The sequence below is a fragment of the Papaver somniferum genome, chromosome 11 (genome assembly GCF_003573695.1).
Source record: "Papaver somniferum cultivar HN1 chromosome 11, ASM357369v1, whole genome shotgun sequence".
Classification (NCBI taxonomy): Eukaryota; Viridiplantae; Streptophyta; class Magnoliopsida; order Ranunculales; family Papaveraceae; genus Papaver; species Papaver somniferum.
The window spans coordinates 100325483-100348062 of NC_039368.1; the positions used below are offsets into that span (position 1 = coordinate 100325483).

The 22580-nt window shown below is 34.7% G+C and overlaps 2 protein-coding genes across 2 annotated transcripts; one reads left to right on the forward strand and one right to left on the reverse strand.

The window, feature by feature from the left end:
* The first annotated feature begins 1960 nt into the window (after positions 1 to 1960).
* On the forward strand, positions 1961 to 4434 carry LOC113322017 (ferredoxin, root R-B2-like). Its single transcript, XM_026570015.1, has 2 exons — positions 1961 to 2116; positions 3627 to 4434. Exon 2 carries the CDS (start codon positions 3635 to 3637, stop codon positions 4097 to 4099), a length of 465 nt encoding a protein of 154 aa, XP_026425800.1. The 5' UTR covers positions 1961 to 2116; positions 3627 to 3634; the 3' UTR covers positions 4100 to 4434.
* Positions 4435 to 4503: 69 nt separating this feature from the next.
* LOC113322018 lies at positions 4504 to 5553 on the reverse strand. The gene has a single exon (XM_026570016.1). It carries the CDS (start codon positions 5459 to 5461, stop codon positions 5033 to 5035), a length of 429 nt encoding a protein of 142 aa, XP_026425801.1. The 5' UTR covers positions 5462 to 5553; the 3' UTR covers positions 4504 to 5032.
* Between the last annotated feature and the right edge of the window lie 17027 nt (positions 5554 to 22580).

Consider the following 22580-nt stretch of genomic DNA (forward strand, 5'->3'; position numbering starts at 1 on the left):
TGTATGTATCCCATTATGGAAAAATCCATCTCAAGCGATCTTGATTAATTGTGAATCAAGTTATGATTTATAACATCTCTAACAAAGACTTGTAATGAAAAAGTCAAGGCATACAAGTCTTAAACATTGAGTGGTCAGGCAGTTACTTAAGAGAGGAGTAATTACAGTCAAACATTGAGACGAGGAAGAACTTGGCAGACCCATTTATTAAGAGTCTCCCAAAGGAAATGATTTCAATAGAGTATACAAAAATGGGGCTAAGGTATATGAAGACGGTTGATCGCTTAAGGGAAACCCAACCTATGTTTTGAAAAAAATAAACAAGGATCAATGTGTACCAACAAGTTATGGAAGTGATTATGGTGCACTAAGTCAAATTTTCCCATATTCTCATTAATGATGTGCTTCTGCAAGAATAATAATGGATGTTAATCCTTAATGAGTGCATTGTGTGTCTTGCAGAAACACGTTAAGAGACTTACCTATATGAGTATGGAAATCAGGCCATTTCTTGAGAGAATGAGTCCGTTCTCTAAAGAAAACTCATGAATGTAGGATAAAAGCATATTGTCGTTAACGTGCTAAGCTACAGAACACACTATTTTCTGAAATTAGTATGTGTGGAGATTCCACAATTTCGTAAGCTTTGAATTTCTCATACTAAGTAAAGGTTCAAATCCAAAAGATACCTATCATTTACCTATTAGTTTCTACAATGATGTTTATTCCCAACTATGCTTGATTTACGTTGGCTTGATTCCCTCGGATGCGTTGGCAGTCACTTAAGTGATGTATCCACTCCAGCTTTGTAAGCTTCTATTTTATTTTACTGTTATTGAAAATATGGGAAGATTGTTGGATATTTTCAATATCATATAAAATGATAAGTTTTGCACATTTAGTTGTCGGTACAAAATTTCATGATTCGAATATTAGTTTGAATACAAATGGACATGATGGTTCTTATGGATGTCTATTGAGATGAAGAGGTGTCTCTAATGATGAATATGAGTCACCTATAAACAATGATGATCGATTTTCATGCAAGTATGAAGACCATCACACTTTCTATTTTCTCTTTTCTAAGCATCAACAGAATCCTATTTTATTGTGTTCTTATTTCAATTACGTCTTTATAGGATTCTCATTGGTTCATGAAGATAATACTTTATGTATTTGTTTGTAGTCGCTAATTTATCGAAAATATCGAAATGATAGTCTAAAAAAAAATCATCATAATTTAAGTTTGGAAATGCAACATTTCTCTCTGTGTCTGGCTTTTTGTTTTAACTTAATTTTCCGGTATCAAATAACTAATTGGTCAGTAGTCTTTCAAACCCTGGCCGCTGTCTTCATCCGAATGAACAGGCCGTTCATCATTAAAATCACTCAATGAAATCTCCTTTAACCACTTCCCACCCCCTCTAAAAAAACAACCCGGCCGTAAAGCCGTCGAGTCCAGCAATTTGGTTACCAACTACCAAAAAAAGACCTGAACTCGAGTTTCTAGCGTTCTACGATATAAGGCCGCAACTCATTTTCTTAAGTGTTAAGTATGTGATTTGATTGGAACTGATTTTTATTTAATTGGCTTATGGACTAACCTAAAAGCCATGGGTTATGGTGTCCATATTCGTTAGTCATTAATGAACCTAATAGAATCTCATTGTAGGCACTCACACAAAAGTCTGCCTCATTAATAAATTACTTAAATATTTAGTAAATGTCGTGTACCTCTAAACCTCTTCAAATGAGCAATAGGGCTCACACAATTATCATTCCAAAACAAAAATTACGTAAATAAATCATCAAATCAACAGATAATTAATTAGTATTAAGTGTTAACCTGAGCCTCGCGTAAAATCCGAAGACATCACTCCAAGTGTTCGTTGGCTGTACGGTAGGCGTGTTAAGTGACTCGGTGGTATGATTTGTCCCTTCTCGGCTATAAATATACCCCAAAAGGCATCTTTCCAGTCTATATATACTCAGACTCTAGGGCACATATTCTATTTCATGTGCTCTCCACATTTCACTTTCTCTAGGTTTCTCCGCAATTTTCAAGTGGACGAATCCAAATAGAATTTGCCAAGCTTTTCTTGATTTATCATACTCGGTAAGATCTGGTCTCCGTCTCTTTGTTGGTTCCGGTCTGAAAATTGTTGTCCTTGTTAAGAATTTTTAATATGCTGGTGATGAGATTGATTGTTTATTGTTTATTTTTTGTTCAGAATTATTTGGATTGTTTTCTGTTAATGGTATTGTTTTTTTTGTTAAAATCCCTAATTTATTAGTCTGAAGTTCAGGTTTTGTAAAACAGAACACAGATGATACATATTTAGGGTTTTGTGTGATCATGTCTAGATTATACCTGCTTAGGGTTTATGTCACTGTCTATTGGTGTTCCTATTTGATTCATCTATTTCATTTCTTGAAGTCTGTATGATTGTATGTATCATTAGTCTGATTTTTTTTCTAGGGATGCATAGTGTATTATTGAGTGGTAGGTAGCTCGATTTTTATTTGATTTTTTTCTAGGAATGTATAGTGCATTATTTGAGTGGTAGGTAGCTCGATTTTTATTGCATATTTGATTTATTTTGTTTTTATGAATTTGATTGAGTTAATCTAAGGTCTTATGGGTGGTTTTGATTTTGAGGAAAAAATCCTTGCAAGAAATCATCTTTTCTTGGTAAGACAACACCAGTATTTATTCGTCTTTGTAGAAAACACTTGTATCTATTGGGTGAATAATTGGTATGCTTGCATTGTGAATGTATTCTGATTTGGATAGATGGTTGCTATGATGAATTATATTGAAGTTTGCATTTTTACACATCAGAACATGTGGAGACCTTTTTTTTTGAGAGTTCAAAAAGGCAAGGATCTTAACCTGTACTTCTTTGCTGTGTTGAGACTGAAACTCAAGATTTGCTTGTCTTTTAGCCTTTTCTTTGCATGATGACAGTGACATGTGTTTTGAGGTTTCTATTATTAGAGTATAATGGTACAGCAAAGACAACATGTTAGCTGTGGTCCTAGCATGTTAGAGTATGATTTGTCAGTAATGGCCTTTCCTAATGACTGTCTGGATTGTCAACTATCCCGAATTCCTGAAGCTTATTGGGTTTGCTATACAGTTGATCTTACCGTTTCAATGTTAGAGTGGTTTGTAACACCCACTGCTTGGTTGAAGTAATGGAGAACCACTCTTTTGCTTGTTCTCAGACAGCTCCAAATATGAATTGCCGTTTATTTAGCTCAGTCAAGAGAAATGAGAATTTCATTTCTTGGTCTTATACTCTTAGAAAGGATGTGTGTACCGTTGCTTAGATTTATTTATTTAGGCATCATAGCAACTTGGAGATTTCTAGCTCAAGAAATGACCTAGTTAGACCTTGAGATCCTGCCTACAGCTTTTGTTTGTATGCTAAAAGTTTATTGGAACGAAAAGACGTACCTCAGAGTCTTACCCACACTCATATCTGTTGACCGTGGTTCTGTTTTTTTGTTAACTCACATGAATGCTATCACATTTGATTCTGATGTTGTCAAACACTTCACCAAGATCTCTTCTCCCGTTACTTGATAGTCAAGTGATAACCTGAAATGGATGTCTGGTACAGGTGTAAAAATGGCGACAATAGGAGCTTCCTCAGCTTGCTGCATGATCAGAAGCACACCCCAGAACAGTGGTAAAATTGCTGCCGTGAGGACCCGGTGTTCGTTTGGTTCTGTTAAGAGTGTCTCAAAGAGATTTGGCCTGAAATCATCATCCACCTACGGCAAGGTAACGGCAATGGCAACGTACAAGGTTAAGCTCGTTGGACCAGAAGGTGAGGAGTGCGAATTTGACGCCCCAGATGACTGTTACATCCTCGATTCTGCCGAGAACGCAGGTATGGAGTTACCTTACTCGTGCAGAGCCGGAGCATGTTCTACCTGTGCCGGTCAGTTGGTATCTGGTGCACCAGTCGACCAATCCGATGGATCTTTCTTGGATGAAAATCAGATGAAGGAGGGATACGTTTTGACTTGTATCTCTTACCCAACTTCAGACTGTGTGATCCATACACACAAGGAAGGCGACCTCTACTGATTACAAATTGAGACGAGTATGAATTCTGATTGGATGAATGCACTTAGAACTATTTCTACTTGTTTAGATATAGCATTGTGGGCAATAGCTCCCTTTTCTTCAGATCACTGTGTTATTGCTCTGTCACCTTTAGTTCTTGTTGTTAGTTGAGTTGCCATCTTAATATTAGATTGCTCTTGTTTTTGTTTGCGTTATATTTCCTTTCAGATATAAGCAATTTCTGTAACATTGTTGTTGGTGATAAGGTTGGGCTCTCAATCAATCATTTCAGACCACTAAATGTGTGAGGCATGCTTGGTTCTGTAATAATATATGGACTCTTTTTTTTTTCTCAATAGAAGGGATTCATTAACTGGTAACCACCCCGTTTAGACAAGCAAATAAATAAATTTAATTGATGCTTCAACAAAATTGTTGAAATTCGTTTTTCTGCTCGTGAACATCATGCGGAAGGAGCTTTTTGTTTTTCTTCTTCTTCTTTCTGGTAGTTTGTGAATGCATAAAACAATTAAAACCCGAATCCTGGCCTGCTATTAGGGGTACCTTTAGTCCGATTCTCCTTCAATCCACAGACCAGCAGGCCAGTAAACTTGGTCCGATTCTCCTTCAATCCACAGACCAGCAGGCCAGTAAACTTGGTAGTGCTAATTCTAGAAATAACTTAAAACTTTCACAAGCAACTACATTCATCAGGACAGTTCACGCAGTTTCCCTTCATTCACTTATTTTACTATTTTTGTGATGCGACAAACCTCCATCAGTTTTTTTTTATGACTACAAAATACTCGCAACTATCGTTATGTAATGTTTTTGGTATATCAGCATTTAAAACAAAATATGACTAAAAAAATACATACAGTACTCTACTCATCCAAAAAGCAGAAGGAAAAAGGAAACAAAAGATGCAAATAGTGTAAGTTTCAGTTTAATTATTCATTCAGGTATACTGTCTAATATGGGTCTCCACTGTCTCCACCCCTTGCAATTTTGTGCATCATCAACGGTATAACTATCCTGTTTACTTGTTTCTTTATTGTGATTTTGGGAGATTATTTCCTGAAATGAAGATGAATCAATTCCTTTTTTACTCAACATCTCCTTAAGCTGGCGCTTAGTGACAACAACCTTAATCCTTGCAACATTAGTGCTAGTTCTCGTTCTATGCTTGTTTCTTGGTTTTATTGATACGTTCGACTTGTTTTTCGTGTACTTCAGATAACACTTGATGTCAGAAATCGCATGCCCAGCAAATTCAGATAGCACCTGATGTACTTCCAAAGGTGCTTTGTACTCAAGAATACTTCCATCAGTCTTCATCACTTCAACTGATTCAGTTACTTGGGTAATCAAACAGTTCCCCATATGGCCTCACTTTGAAGACTCTCTAAAAATAATGAAGAATTTGCAGAAGTTAGATTCTGTTGAGGGAGAGGTGCAAAGCCAATTATGGCGAGTGGGAAAAATGTTGTATTTATAAGAGTACTACAGAATGAGTCGCATTCATAACTTTAAACCTTAAAATAAATGTTTCACCACCAAATATGTATTTTGTTGTTTAGCATAGTCAACGTATAAACAAAAGTGAATTAAGTTGACAACTGTTTACATCACATCCATGTGGATTCTACAATTTTAGGTTTGGAGTCTAAGTGGATAAGCACCCTACCCCATTAACAGTATTTAGTGGAACCAAAAGAGAATAAAATTGGAGTCCAGTTAGGCCATGATCAACATTTTTAAAGTTGTTAATTTCGTAGAAGTAACAGTGTGGGTTCATCTTGTTGTACATGAACCTAACTTTTTGTTCTCACCGTAACGAGGCTTAATGACCGAATTCTTGTTAAAGAGTTAGTAATTCGAAATTACTTGAAGAAAATTCATACATGAATTATCTAGAGTTATAATCTAGTATTATCTAAAATAGGGGGAAAGGAGAGAAAGAAAAGGAAAAAGGCTCAAACAAGCGTGCAAAAATTCCAAAAAACAATGCACTAGTTGTTTGCAACAGTGTCAAAAGACACATCTTCAAATTCCTTGATGACCAATACCTATTTGAAATAAGCAGTATTTAACCATGTGAATGACTTATTCAGTTGTCCGTGTTAGAGTATCAGCCTATAACCATGCTTTGCAATTTCTTATTAGCTATAATCATTTTGTATGTGAACATGCTTAATACCTTATGTTGATATATAATTCTGCGCATGTTCTAGGATCACATATTCTACAACTGAAAACACTTAACATGAAATAGATAGGAAGTATAAGTGCATACCTTAGTTTTAGCAACAACAGTAGAAAGAAAACTTGTAGGGAAACACTTCCAATTCTATCTTCTCTTATTCTTTAATGATGGAAAGATTTCTTTATAAACAAGAGCTAGAATGGAGTCCACCTCATGCTAGGAAAGACATGTGTCATTCAACCTTCCATCAAGAGTTGAAAAACAACCTCACATCTTATCATTATGTAACCTTAACATACATGATTAACATGAAAAAACCTTAACCTCACTGGTTAGGCTTAGTATTAATCCAGTTTAAAGGAATACAAATCATGTTTTGTTGCTAAACCAACATAGAGACTAACATCTCCCACTTTGGGCAGCAACAAAACCTTTTAAGTTTTAGAAAACTCCACAAAACAGACTTGGATTAGTAAGAGTAAAAATATATAGGTGGCCAACCTTTTTAGGAAAAATAATCCTAATCAGTGAGTATACTTATGCTCAAGATTAATAATATGCTAGAATTCGACTATGAAGACCTGAACACCATTTATAAGATGCACAAGCCATTTCCATAATCAGAAATCTAGACGGACAATCATTCTTGAGTTAATCTTTATTGACATACATTCTGTAAAGGACGACAACCTTTAGAACCTCAACAATATCTCTTTATGCCTCATAGCAAAGACTTCTTCATGATTTCAAAAGAGGTTTGCCAATGTCTCATTCTAGAGAATACAACATACTTTTGATCTCAAAGAGATTTGCCAATGTCTTTCAAGAGACTACAACATTCTTCTGATCTTATTAGGGATCTGCCAATGTCATTCTTGAGACTACAACATTCCTTTTTATGATCTCAGCAAATGCTAAGCATAAAAACAGTTAAAAAACAAGACATGATGATATGCAAACATAGGTATTTGATTATACACAATCAACATACATGTTTCAGTCATACAACTAAGGCATATCAACAACACCCATAGAAGTTACATGCTCTTTAAACACCTTAGGGCTCAAACCTTTAGTCGTAGGATCTGCTAGCATATGTTCAGTCGGAACATAAGAAATATCAATTTCTCGATTCTTGATTTTACGCTTTACTAAGAAAAACTTGACATCTATATGTTTCGCTCTGCTTGTTCCTTGACAGTCTTTTGCAAAACTAATTGCAGATTGGTTATCACAATAGAATTTCATAGGTCTAAATATCAAATCTATAACTAAAAGACCTTTCATGAAATTTCTTAACCAAGCGGCTTGAGTTGTTGCTTCGTAGCAAGCAATATATTCTTCCTCCATTGTGGACTGAGCTTCAACGGATTGCTTGACACTTCTCCATGAAACAAAAAATTTAGCTAGTATAAACACATAGCCAGATGTTGATTTTAGCTTATCCGAGCCCATGAAATCGGAATCTGAAAAGCATTCAGCTTCCAATTCATTTGATCTCTTGTACACAAGCTGAAAATGCTTAGTTCTATGCAAATATCTAAGCACTTTCTTCATTGCTTTCCAATGCAATTCACCTGGATTGTGTTGGTAACGTCCTAACACACCAACAACGAAAGCAATGTCTGGACGGGTGCAAATCATGGCATACATCAGACTACCAACAGCTGACGCATACCTCTTAGAGTCTACTCGACTCCTTTCCAGATCTGATTTAGGACATTGAAATCAATTAATAATGTCACCCTTCATAATAGGTGCTTCACCCGGTGCACAGTTTTGCCTTTCAAACCTCTTGAGTATGTTCTTGATGTAGGCTTCTTGAGACAAGCCTAGTAGACTCCTGTTTCTGTCTCGATGTATCTGAATACCAAGAACAGAAGAAGGTTCTCCCAAGTCTTTCATTTCAAAATTAGATGAAAGAAAGTGTCTAGTATCATGCAACATATGAATATTGTTGCTAGCGAGAAGAATATCATCAACATACAGAATTAGAATGATAAACTTGCTCCCACTAGATTTCAGATATATACATCTGTCAACTTCATTCTCAACAAAACCATAAAACGACACTACTTGATCGAATTTCAGATACCACTGACGTGATGCTTGCTTTAATATATATATAGATTTATTTAAGCAACATACCTTACCTTCTTGACCTTTAGATATAAAACCTTCTGGTTATTCCATGTACATCTTTTTATCAAGATCACCATTCAAAAAAGACGTTTTCACATCTATTTGATACAATTCTAGGTCAAAATGAGCCACCATTGCCATAATAATTCGAAAAGAATCTTTGTTGGAAACTGGAGAGAAAGTTTCTTCATAATCAACCCCTTATTCTTGAGTAAATCCCTTGGCTACAAGCCTAGCCTTGTGCCTTTCGATACTCCTATCTGTATTCCGTTTGATTTTAAAAATCCATTTACAACCAACTGTTGTTGCACCTTTAGGCAGATCTACCATATCCCATACACCATTATTATCCATTGATTCTATCTCTTCATATATGGCAGGAATCCAAAAACGAGAGTTGTTTCCATTCACTGCTTGTGAATATGTCAATGGTTCTTCCAAATCATCGATAATTCCATCTGATTCTACCATGAAGGTACTAAAACCAGGTTTGACGACGGTTTTTCTTGGTCTAGTAGTGTTAGAGCACTGCTCGGCTGAATCCACTAGCGTTGGTATGTCAAGTTAGTTGTCAATTTTAGTTGCCAAAATGCATTTTTGATTTAGCATACTAAAGATAGTTTCAGACTAGATTAGGTCTAAGAAGTTGAATCGAAGCTATTCTTAAAGGATGAAGATTGAAGACTACAAGAAGACATCAACAAGTACTTCATCAACAAAGGTATGTGATTGATTTCATTTGGATTCTTGTTCAATTCTACCTTTCTAATCTATCAAGATAAATGCTCACTCTATGGAACAATTCCAATTACGGTAAATGTACATTTATGTATATATACTTGAGGTTATTTGATTCATGACCTTGGAGACAATAACCTTTATCCTTATAAAGAATCTCACGTTATAGTGAATGAGCTTATGAATCCAACGAGCCAAGAATCACTCAATTCCGAGTTATAACGATGAAGTTATGAGTGATTTATTAAAGTAACAATTATAAGTGTTGTTGTAATTGTTACAGTTCGTTAGTAGGAAACAATCCATGGACTGTTTGTAACAGTACACGGACTTGGGCCCAATTACGTGACTAAAAGGCATTTTTGGTCAAGTTGGTGATGTTTCCTTATCTAGGAAAGCTAGCTATTACTCCAAACATCTTTGATTACCATATTAAAGTGTTTGTGATTCCTTCCTAATTTAATTTGTGATTTATTCAAAAAAATACAATTTACTAAATTAATTATTTATTTAATTATTTTGGCAAGAGTTGTAACTTAGGAAAGACTCTCATAATTAGGAGAGTCTTGAAAAAGTAAAATAGCTTTTCTTAGATTCCAAGCTATTGTTCACTATAAATAAAGGGTTCGTGAGCTTACACGTTTTTCATCTCTTTGGAAAATTAGCGCAAGCTTTGCAGGTTGTTTCATGTCTTCTGTTCTTCGTGAACAAGAGTGAGATAAAAGTCTTTGTATTGGGGATCACAAAGCCAAGTTGAATTAAATCTTCGTGATTGATTATACAACTTGTAATCTAGGTTTTTCATCTCTTGTGTATTCTAATGTTTTCTCTTCTGATATAAAAACATTCAAGAGTTGTTGATCATAAACCCTATGTTTTTATAGATTTCAGTTTCCAATCGCATACCAACACTTGTTAGTCGAAATCAGAGATTAGAAAGAAAAAACTTCTATTGAGGCATCTCATAAAAATCCTTGAGAAGTTTTAAACAAGATATCTCTAGATTTATTCTAGTTGTTCTTGTTGTAGAGTTATTAGGTTTCTCTTCTTTTTATTGAAGAATATAATAATCCCTAATCTACAAGTTTGTTTTGATATTACTTTTACCTAGTAATTATTTTTATCAAAATAAACACAAGATTTCCAAAACCTTGATTCACATCTAAAGGGAAATCAAACCGGTGTTTTGTGCAAACAAAATATCGAATCGTATCAATCGTGTTGTGGTATCTTCTAAAGAGACCCTCGGGTTCTGCTAGAAGATTTGTGTGAAGAATTTCTAAAGAGAATCAGTATTCTGCTAGGAGTTCTACAAGTGCTGAAGAAGGTATTACATCTAGTCCGAATAGGTAGTAGGAAATTGGTGTAACAACTTATAATCAGTGTGTGTTTATTCTGGACTAGGTCCCGGGGTTTTTCTACATTTGCGGTTTCCTCGTTAACAAAATTCTGGTATCTGTGTTATTTCTTTTCCGAATTATATTTTATTTATATAATAGAACTATTAAAGGTTGTACATTAAGATTAATCATTTCTTGTATCCTGCCTTAGGGTTGTTGAGTGAATTGATTGACACTTGAACATTGGTCTTTGGTACCGTTAAAGTTAATCCTCTTATATTCAATCGGGTTCGCAAATCCCTATTTGCTGATTGCGGATTGAATTAAGAGATAGAGATATAAAACTCTTTGATATACTTTTCATAGATTGAGTCTAACTGTCTAGTTGATTCTATTGAAAGTATATTGGAGTTTGTCTATTCAGATTTCCAAACGACATATTGGGTGTGGTTGTTAGACCCACGCCTTTTCAATTGGTATTAGAGGAGGCAAACACGCTAAGACCTCATAAGTCTGTGTTTGTAGCAATCTGATTTTATGGACAGAAGTGATATATCTATAAACGTACCGCCAGTCTTCGATGGCACAAACTATTTATGGTGGAAAATTGCTATGCGTTCTTTTATTCAAGCGCGAGATTTTCGATCATGGGTTCGTATTGTTAATGTCTATAATCCTCATTAGTTATAGTAGACGGTGTAACTGTTGCAAAGGATATTGGTGATTACGATGATCTTGAGATTCTTGCTGCAAAGCAAAATTCCGATGGATTAAATTATATCATCCATGCCATTACCCCAGATCTTCAGCACCACGTTACTACGTGTGATAAGTCTAAAGAGGCTTGGGATATCTTAGAAACCGTATTCAAAGGGAATGCTGCAGAGAAAGAAGCAAGGCTTCAAAATCTAGCTTCTGACTGGGAAAACCTTCGCATGTCTGATGATGAAACCTTTGATGAGTTTAACCAAAGACTTTCTCAAATAGTTAACTCCTCATTTGCATTAGGAAGAACTATTCTGGAGAAAGATATTGTGTGCAAAATTCTCAGGTATCTACCATCAAGATACGAGTCTAAGAAACATGCCATTTAAGAAGGAAACGATCTTTCTACACTCTCCAGAAATACTCTTGCTGGAAAGTTAAAGATCTTTGATAATGAACACGCAAGAAAAGAGGTGATTTCTCTTAAAGCTGCAAACGATTCTGAATCCTCTAAGGATAAATCTGGTTCTCCAGATACTAAGGATGTTACTCCACGACAATTTAGAAAATTCTTGAGAGACAGGAAAAAGAGTTTTTCTAAAAGTGTAACATCTCCTAAGGATGATATACAATGCTATAACTGTCGTGGTTTCGGGCACTTGTCTTCAGTATGTCCTAGCTGGAGCCGTAGACAATCGGCATATGCAGCAGATTTGCCTACTCTTGATGATGGGCCTGAATTTTATAATCCCCAAGAGTTGGATGGCGAGGTTGCATTAGCTTCTGAAAAAATTCTGGCGGATACTGATTCTGATTCTGACGAAGAAGTGTTCCATGTGGATCCAGTTGCTAATAACCTTCTTAAAGAAAGTCATAAAAAACTCTCGGAAGCTGAAAACACCATTTTCAGTGAGAAAGTTAAATATGACAGACTTCATAGTCGAAATGAAGACTTACAAGACCAACTTGATTCTAGTGGTGCAAGAGATTATCTCAACGAAATATGAAAGCTTAAAGAAGAAATTGCCGAAGATCGTGATCGGGAAATTATTCTTCAAGCAAAGCTAGATAACTTGGAAAACATTGAGATGGACTTGTTATTTGATTCAGAACGATAAGATCTCAAAGTTCAATATGAATCATCCAAGAATGATCTAGTTATTGTGCTTGAGAAGGTCAAAAGTTTGGAAGAAGAAAACTCGAGCTTAAAAGAGAGTTTGTCTAGAAATAGCAGCTCAGATAAATTAACATCGATATTGGGAGCATGTATAATTCATCGTGATACACGAGGATTGGGCTATGAAGGAATAGACACTCCTAGTATTTGCAAAGGGGTTAAATTTGTCATAGCTAAAGTTTCTTCTCAACCAAGACCTTCCACGGTTGACGAAAGTAAAGTATCTCTATCAACTGCCAACAACGAAAAGAGGAAATTCTGTCAAGATCCAAAGCAAGCACATAAACATTCAGGTAACACTAAACATAACTTTTTCCATTCTACTAAACATTGTTTTTATTGTGGAAAACCAGGTCACTTGCAAAGGAATTGCAGATTTCTTAAACGAGATAAAGCCAGATCTTATACTGTTAAGATGACAAGATCTGATGTTCCAAACTGGAGAAAAACTGAGTCTCATAATATCAGTTTTTCAGTATTCCCCTCCAAAAGTTCCATAATTATATTGGGGAGAAAAAGAAATACGTTGCTCCAAAAGCTGCTCAGAAATGGGTACCAAAGAAGACCAATAAAGCAACGAGTACTATTAAGAAGGATCTCCCAGAAAAGAGTTCGACAAGGGATAACATCTTAAAAAGGTATGGAACAGTTATTGAAAGTTTCAAGGAAGTTGTTAAATTCCTAGATTCCATGTTTGATTTTGTTTCGAATACCTGTCGTGAGCAAGATTTTGCTCACCTCAATACAACCTGATTGTGTTGAAAGTGCATCCTCACCATGAAGCCCTATTTGCGGTGAGGATTGCAAAAGAATTGGGGCGCACATATTGTGTTGGGTAATTTCTGAATATGTGGAACAATTTATTGTTTCGAGCTGAGTCTAACTCGCTTACATATTTCTCAAAATATGTGTTGGTAAGCTTTCGCTTCAACCAAGTTCATCTTTACCTAGTGACGAAAGTCATGATATGTTTCAATCATCTTGAAAATTGCTTTGACGAGAAATGGTGTAACAACTGTATAACGTCCTCTAAGAATGTTTGAATGATTGAAATGAGAGTTTAGATTACATAACCAATGGTGGACATAAACATTGTTGTGGAAACACATTTATTTATAAGTCCTATTCCTTGAACCAAAGTTTGCGAACTTTGTTGATCAAGAGAAACCGGAAGAATGGCGTGATCTAAGTCCGCGAACCCAGTCCGCGAACTGCCGAACTTCTCATCCCAAGAAATTCTGCTGGAGTTGACAAACTAGACCAGTCCGCGAACCCAGTCTGTGAACCCAGTCTGCGAAACGGTGGAAGGTCTCTTGCCGAGATTTTCTGCTGGAGTTTGTAAACTCTGCCTGGTAAACTTAAGTCCGCGAACTAAGTCTGCGAACTAAGTCTGCGAACTTGAGTTGGTTATATCTAAAGACGATTTTTCGTGAATTATATTTGTATAAACTAAGGAATGCAAGTTTGCAAACCGTGGCTTTAAAGTTCATAAATCGATTCGAGTGAATCAAAATCATCTTTGCTTCAATTGTGTCTTGTGTAGTACATGAGATTTCCTTGCAATTGAACAACTCTCTAACTAGTTCGTTTGAAGTCAATTAAACTAGTTATGGTTAAGAATAATATGGCTAGATACCACATGTGTGAGTCTTAATTGCCTAATTTGATATGTGATTGAAAATTCTTAAATATAACAGGTTAGAAGCAATTATCAAAGCCATGGATATTGGTTTTTATTGTCAAAGAAGCTTTTTCATACACTTTTGGTAACCATTCTTGGTGTAAATCCTTGTTGAAAAGTTTATTCTTCCTTCTAAGCATTTCAAGTCTTGTTTATACAAGTTTGTATCTTAGAAAAGATGATTACAATACTTGATCTTCATGATTACATATTGTGTATTGTTACCATGAGATAGTTCCAATTTTTTAGTAACACGGTCTCATGAGAAACTTTCAATGATTGGTTCCTAAATCATATCTCCTTGTAGGGTTTCTAAAATCCAACAAATCCTTATCTCTGGAATAAGGTCGCTCTTGTTGTTCTTTCGGGAATGACATTTAATGGGGAGAGTTCTTTTGAACTTGTGCTTAATGGTAATATCTTGAGGGGAGTGTGGCTGTGTAATTTTAGAAGGGTTATCTTGTATCTTTAAACTCCTTGATGAATGCATTTAGCTTCGGCTTTATGATTGCATCTAAATTAATTGCTATGTATTTTTCTTTTAGTCATGAAATGTCTCTTTCGGAAATTTCATTATGATCCCGTTCTTGTACCTTTGCCAATTTTATTTACAAAAAGGGGGAGAATTAATATGTAGTTCACACTACGTATACATATGGTTTTCGGATTATTGTGTAAGGGGGAGTGGTTTCCATGTGAGATGGAGTATTGACTAAGGGGGAGTGATACATATCACCGTAGTATTATTTTCAAAGTTGTAATACAATGAAACTTTGATGTTGTGTAATAATACTATGATGGATTTTCAACAAGTACAGGATGAGCACACTCATAGTTGAAGAACCAAAGAAATTAACAAAAGGGGAGATTATTAGAGCATGGCTCGGTTGAACCCACTAGCATTGGTATGTAAAGTTATTTGTCAATTGTAGTTGCCAAAATGCATTTTTGATTTAGCATACTAAATATGGTTTCGGACTAGATTAGGTCTAAGAAGTTGAATCGAAGCTATTCTTAAAGAATGAAGATTGAAGATTTAATACTACAAGAAGACAACAACAAGTACTTCATCAACAAAGGTATGTGATTGATTTCATTTGGATTCTTGTTCAATTCTACCTTTCTAATCAAGATAAATGCTCACTCTATGGAACAATTCCAATGATGGTAAATGTACATTTATGTATATATACTTGAGGTTATTTGATTCATGACCTTGGATACAATAACCTTTATCCTTGTAAAGAGTCTCACATTATAGTGAAAGAGCTTATGAATCCAACGAGCCAAGAATCACTCAATTCCGAGTTATAACGGTGAAGTTATGAGTGATTTATTAAAGTAACAACTATAAGTGTTGCTGTAATTTTTACAGTTCATTAGTAGGAAACAATCCATGGACTGTTTGTAACAGTACACGGACTTGGGCCCAATTACGTGACTAAAAGGCATTTTTGGTCAAGTTGGTGATGTTTCCTTATCTAGGCAAGTTAGCTATTACTCCAAACATCTTTGATTACCATATTAAAGTGTTTGTGATTCCTTCCTAATTTAATTTGTGATTTATTCACAAAAATACAATTTGCTAAATTAATTATTTATTTAATTATTTTGGCAAGAGTTGTAACTTAGGAAAGACTCCCATAATTAGGAGAGTCTTGAAAAAAGGAAAATAGCTTTGCTTAGCTTCCAAGCTATTGTTCACTATAAATAAAGGGTTCGTGAGTTTACACGTTTTTCATCCCTTTGGAAAATTGGCGCAAGCATTGCAGGTTGTTTCCATGTCTTCTGTTCTTCGTGAACAAGAGTGAGATAAAAGTCTTTGTATTGGGGATCACAAAGCCAAGTTGAATTAAATCTTCGTGATTATATAACTTGTAATCAAGGTTTTTCATCTCTTGTCTATTCTAAGGTTTTCTCTTCTGATATAAAAACATTCAAGAGTTGTTGATCATAAACCCTATGTTTTTATAGATTTCAGTTTCCGATCGTATACCAACACTTGTTAGTCGAAATCAGAGATTAGAAAGAAAAAACTTCTATTGAGGCATCTCGTAAAAATCCTTATGAAGTTTTAAACAAGATATCTCTAGATTTATTCTAATTGTTCTTGTTGTAGAGTTATTAGATTTCTCTTCTTTTTATTGAAGAGTATAATAATCCCTAATCTACAAGTTTGTTTTGATATTACTTTTACCTAGTAATTATTTTTATCAAAATAAACACAAGATTTCCAAAACCTTGATTCACATCTAAAGGGAAATCAAACCGGTGTTTTGTGCAAACAAAATATCGAATCGTATCAATCGTGTTGTGCTATCTTCTAAAGAGAGCCTCGGGTTCCTCTAGAAGATTTGTGTGAAGAATTTATAAACAGAATCGATATTCTGCTAGGAGTTCTACAAGTGATGAAGAAGGTATTACATCTAGTCCGAATAGGTAGTAGGAAATTGGTGTAACAACTTATAATCAGTGTGTGTTTATTCTGGACTAGGTCCCGAGGTTTTTCTGCATTTGCGGTTTCCTCGTTAACAAAATTCCGGTGTCTGTGTTATTTCTTTTTCGTATTATATTTTATTTATATAATAGAAATATCACAGGTTGTACGTTAAGATCAATCAGTTCTTGTATCCGGCCTTAAGGTTGTTGAGTGAATTGATTGACACTTGAAAATTGGTCTTTGGTACCGTTCAAGTTAATCCTATTATATTCAATCGGGCTCGCAAATCCCTATTTGCTGACTGCGGATTGAATTAAGAGATAGAGATATAAAACTCTTTGATATACTTTTTATAGATTGAGTCTAACTGTGTAGTTGATTCTTTTGAAAGTATATTGGAGTTTGTCTATTCAGATTGCCAAACGAAATATTGAGTGTGGTTGTTAGACCCCAGATTTTTCAAGTAGATCTACGAAGAACCAATTATTCCTTTTCAGCGGCTCTAGATGATTCTGGAATGTCAACAGTTGATTCTTTTCGAACTTCAGTTGCAATTTGGCGAGATTCACTCCCACTGATTTGATCATCCTTTATAAACTTAGCATTATTGGTCTCATCAATCTCAACAGGCCTAGAAGGACAATAAAACCTATAACCCTTTGATATGTTTAAGTAGCCAACAAAGAAACAACTTGTAGTGCGCGAATAAAGAGATTTTTCAGCAGGATTGAATAGCCTAGCTTCTGCTGCACAACCCCAAACATGAAGATGATTTAGACTAGGTTTTCTACCTGTCCAAAGCTCATAAGAAGTCTTAGTAACTGCTTTACTGGGTACACGATTCAGAATGTATATCGATGTCATTAAAGCTTCTTCCCAAAAGGATTCAGATAATGTAGAGTTACTTAACATAGTGCGAATCATATCTTTGTAGGTCCTGTTACGTCTTTCAGCTACTCCATTTTGTTCTAGTGATCCTGGAGTAGTAAACTGAGGTACAATACCATGTTCTTGCAGAAATTCAAGTAGCTTTCCATGAGATTCTCCACAGAAATCAATTTTTCCACAATACTCTCCTCCCATATCTGATCTCAAAACTTTAATTTTCTTCTCAAGTTGGTTTTCAACTTCTGCCTTGTAGGTTTGAAGACTTCTAGATCATCTGATCTTTCACGAATAAGATAAGCATACCCATAGCGCGAATAATCATCTATAAATGTGATGAAGTACCTCTGTCCACCTCTAGAAGCAATTGTAAAAGGACCACAAATGTCTGTATGCACAATCTGAAGTAAGCCTTGACTTCTAATAGTTGTTTTCTTTCTTGATTTAACAAACTTCCCTTTAATACAAGCTACACATGTACTGAAATCTGAAAAATTTAACTGCGGTAGCATATTTTGCCTTACAAGCCTTTGCATTCATCTTTAGATATGTTCCCTACACGCTGATGCCACAACATAGAAGAATTTTCTGAGTTCAATCTTCTTTTAACACCCTTAGAGGTATCAACATTCATACAAGACATTAAATTTACAAATTTAATATCAAAATTCATCTTATAAATATTATCTTGATTCGGTCCAAAACCAACCAGTTTAGAGTTATGAAACATGCTAAAACAACCACCACCGATAGAAAAGGTAAAGCCCTTAGAGTCGAGTCTACCAACTGATATCAAACATCTTCTTACAGTAGGTACATAAAATACACCAAAAAGATCCAAAAAATTCATGTTATACAGAGGTATTCGCACATTTCCAATAGCTTTTACTTCCACACCTTGAGCATTTGGCATGTATAGATACCGCTCATCCTTACTTATATTCCTCTGGCTTGTGAACATCTGCAAATAATTAGCAACATGAATGGTTGTTGCGGTGTCTAACCACCAAGTATTTAAAACAAGATTAATCTCAAAGCACATCATATGAAAATCAGTATCTTGTTGTTTCTTTTTCAGCCAATTTTTATACTTAAAACAATCTTTCTTCATGTGGCATGTTTTCTTACAGAAATGACACTTAAATGGAAACTTCTTACCATCCTTGTCAACTTCTGGCTCATTGTTTGGTGTTTCTTTTTTTTATTCTTGCGGTTTTTTATTCTTTCCTGAATTCTTGAAATATTTTTTGGTAGGACTAGCAGTAGTAAAATGTGCATACTCTTTAGTTTCACGTCGCTGCCTTTCCTTTTTTTGCACAGAATGAGCGATCAATTCATTTACATGCCATTTTCTGTCACAAGTGTTATAGTTGACCTTGAAAGTCTCGAACTGCTTAGGGAGCGAATTAACTGCAAGTTGTACTCGAAAATCATCATTTAGAATCATATCCAGACCCCGTAATTTGTATTCCAGATATGCCATTTGAAGGATGTGATCTCGAATACTACCTTCACCATTATACCTCATTGAAGTCAGCTAACCCATATGAGTACCAATCATAGACTTCGCTGAACTCATAAATTGTGACTGAATAACCTCTATCATCTCTTTAGCAGTATCTTTTATAGGAATTCCACCTCGAATAACATCAGAAATTGCACCTCGAATGATCATTATACTCATTATGTTTGCCTTATCCCTTTTATGGAAATCTAGCTTTTCATTTCTAGTAGAAGTATCAACAAGCATTTCTGGTTTAGGTTCTCTTAGAGCTATGTCATATTCCAAGTAGCCAAGGACTATATCAAGGTTTGACTTCCATTTGAAGTAGTTCGTCCCATTAAGAGGCTCAATACCAGCCAAATAACCTTGAACTTATATAAGATTCATTGTAGCTGAAAAATGCATGTATTCCGTATGAATGATATGTATGTATTGAAACATAAAACATTCTTAAACATCATGATAACAACATGCTGATTTCAGACTCAATACAACCACAACTCCACCTTTGGGTAAACTTGTGATGTACCAAAGTCTAATAAAAAACAAGGCTAATCAGCTTATACATAGTACTCAACGGATATTTTAAACCTTTGGGTCGTAAAGACCTATCATTTACTATGTATAAATAGATTACCTTGCTCCATTACAGATGTGAAAAGTATGATTAACCTTTGGGTATCATCATACAAACAACATCTGAAACGTAATTTTACATAGTCTTTTCATTACAAAATATGCAGCTTTTATCAATTCCCAAAGTATCACTTTGGCCACACATAGAAACGATAAAATTACATCAAGACTACTACAAGGCTTCAAATAATTATGTTGATCAGCCTTGTAACATGATGACAACAAAACACATATCTTACATGATTTGAATCTAAGGAGTTCATATCTAAACTAATATGTGAATTGCTGAAATTTCATAACAGTCACCATAATTTGTGAATCAAGATCTATAGAATATATTATACATAAGGCTCTGATACCAATGTTAGAATATCAGCCTATAATCATGCTTTGCAATTACTTATTAGCTATAATCATTTTGTATGTGAACATGCTTAATACCTATGCTGATATATAGTTCTGTGCATGTTCTAGGATCACATATTCTACAACTGAAAACACTTAACATGAAATAGATAGAAAGTATAAGTGCATACCTTAGATTTAGCAACAACAGTAGAAAGAAAACTTGTAGGGAAACACTTCCAATTCTATCTTCTCTTATTCTTTAATGATGGAAAGATTTCTTTATAAACAAGAGCTAGAATGGAGTCCACCTCATGCTAGGAAAGACATGTGTCATTCAACCTTCCATCAAGAGTTGTAAAACAGCCTCACATCTTATCATTGTGTAACCTTAACATACATGATTAACATGAACAAACCTTAACCTCATTGGTTAGGCTTAGTACTAATCCAGTTTAAAGGAATACAAATCATGTTTTTTGTTGCTAAACCAATATAGAGACTAACATCTCCCACTTTGGGCAGCAACAAAACCTTTTAAGTTTTAGAAAACTCCACAAAACAGACTTGGATTAGTAAGAGTGAAAATATATAGGTGGCCAAACTTTTTAGGAAAAATAATTCTAATCAGTGAGTATACTTATGCTCAAGATTAATAATATGCTATAATTCGACTATGAAGACCTGAACACAATTTATAAGATGCACAAGCCATTTCCATAATCAGAAATCTAGACGCACAATCATTCTTGAGTTAATCTTTATTGACATACATTCTGTAAAGGACGACAACCTTTAGAACCTCAACATATATCTCTTTATGCCTCATAGCAAAGACTTCTTCATGATTTCAAAAGAGGTTTGCCAATGTCTCATTCTAGAGAATACAACATACTTTTGATCTCAAAGAGATTTGCCAATGTCTTTCAAGAGACTACAACATTCTTCTGATCTCATTAGGGATCTGCCAATGTCATTCTTGAGACTACAACATTCCTTTTTATGATCTCAGTAAATGCTAAGCATAAAGACAGTTAAAAAACAAGACATGATGATATGCAAACATAGTTATTTGATTATACACAATCAACATACATGTTTCAGTCATACAACTAAGGCATATCAACAACACCCATAGAAGTTACACGCTCTTTAAACACCTTAGGGCTCAAACCTTTAGTCGTAGGATCTGCTAGCATATGTTCAGTCGGAACATAAGAAATATCAATTTCTCGATTCTTGATTTTACGCTTTACTAAGAAAAACTTGACATCTATTAGCTAGAATGGAGTATACCTCATGCTAGGAAAGACATGTGTAATTCAACCTTCCATCAAGAGTTAAAAACAACCTCACATAGCATTGTTATAACTAGTATGCCATTCCAAATAGAATAAGATATACTTATCATTATGTACCCTTAACATACATGATTAACATGAACAAACCTTAACCTCATTGATTAGGATTAGTACTAATCCAGTTTAAAGGAATACAAATCATGTTTTGTTGCTAAACCAACATAGATACTAATAGTCCGTACTTTTGTAGTAAAGATGCGTGAATTTTGTTCTTTCCATGTACACCAGAGAATTGTAGCTACCAACAGATTCCATAGATTTTGTTTCTGTAGAGTTTCAAAATTCATCTGCCATAACAAGAGAGCTACTAGTACAATTGAAGGCATAGTAAGAGGCAGGGGTTGTAATAACTTTTCTAATTAGAGAGTCTCTAGTTGGAATTCTAAAGTGACTAATGCACCAAATAAAGACACCAATCTTAGGAGGACAATTTTTTTCCTATATGAAAGTAAAAATGCCTTGATTTGGTATCGCAGTTGATGGTATCAGTTTATGATGAATAAACTTGACAGAATACACTTCCTTAGCATTTAAAGCCCATTGAAATATATCTTCAACTTCAGGATTGAGACTAAAATTATATAATTCTTGAATGATATCGTACTCATTAGTAGCTTGAATAAACAGTCTTCTAGGAAGCAGCAATTTTTGAAATATATCTGAAAGAGAGCCATCACATATAGATTTGAACTTTGATCTTGCAACAACATAGAGATGGGGAAAAACCTTGCATAAAGCATCACCAAGAATTTACATTTATCTTAATAGAATAAAGTAAATGTGATAATGTCAATTCTTTACTCTTCTATTGTAATCGCCTATAAATTGACTAGTTGTAAGTGTTGTAACCAAGCAACAATCAAAGTTCAAATAGAACAAAGTTATAAGATTTTATCAATATCTTATTCTCAAAAGAATGGAATTGGCTCCAGCGAGACGTTTGCACTTGTTGCTAGGATGAAAAGAATTAGAATTATTCTCTCTCAAGCGGCTCAGTTCGACATGAGAGTTTACCAGTTTGATGTCAAATCAATATTTTCAAAGGTGAAACAGAAGAAGGAGTTTACATTGAATAGCCTCAAGGATACATTCAGAAATTAAAATAGCGTAAATAGTCTACTTCTTGGACTTGGAATAGAACATGGTAGTTGAGTATTAGAATTCACCAATCGACCTTGAAGATTGAAAACTGAAGAACAACGGAGACGTCAACAGAAACTTCAGAAACAAAGGTATGTGAACACTGACTATCTTATTCAAATTAATTATCTACCATTCCATCTACTAAGACATGTTGTATGACTTCATATTATGATGACCATTATAATTTTTTAAAAATTCA

Bases quoted from the DNA above. Each gene is read 5' to 3' on its own strand.
- LOC113322017 (XM_026570015.1), top strand. From the start codon at position 3,635: ATGGCGACAATAGGAGCTTCCTCAGCTTGCTGCATGATCAGAAGCACA.
- LOC113322018 (XM_026570016.1), bottom strand. From the start codon at position 5,461: ATGGGGAACTGTTTGATTACCCAAGTAACTGAATCAGTTGAAGTGATG.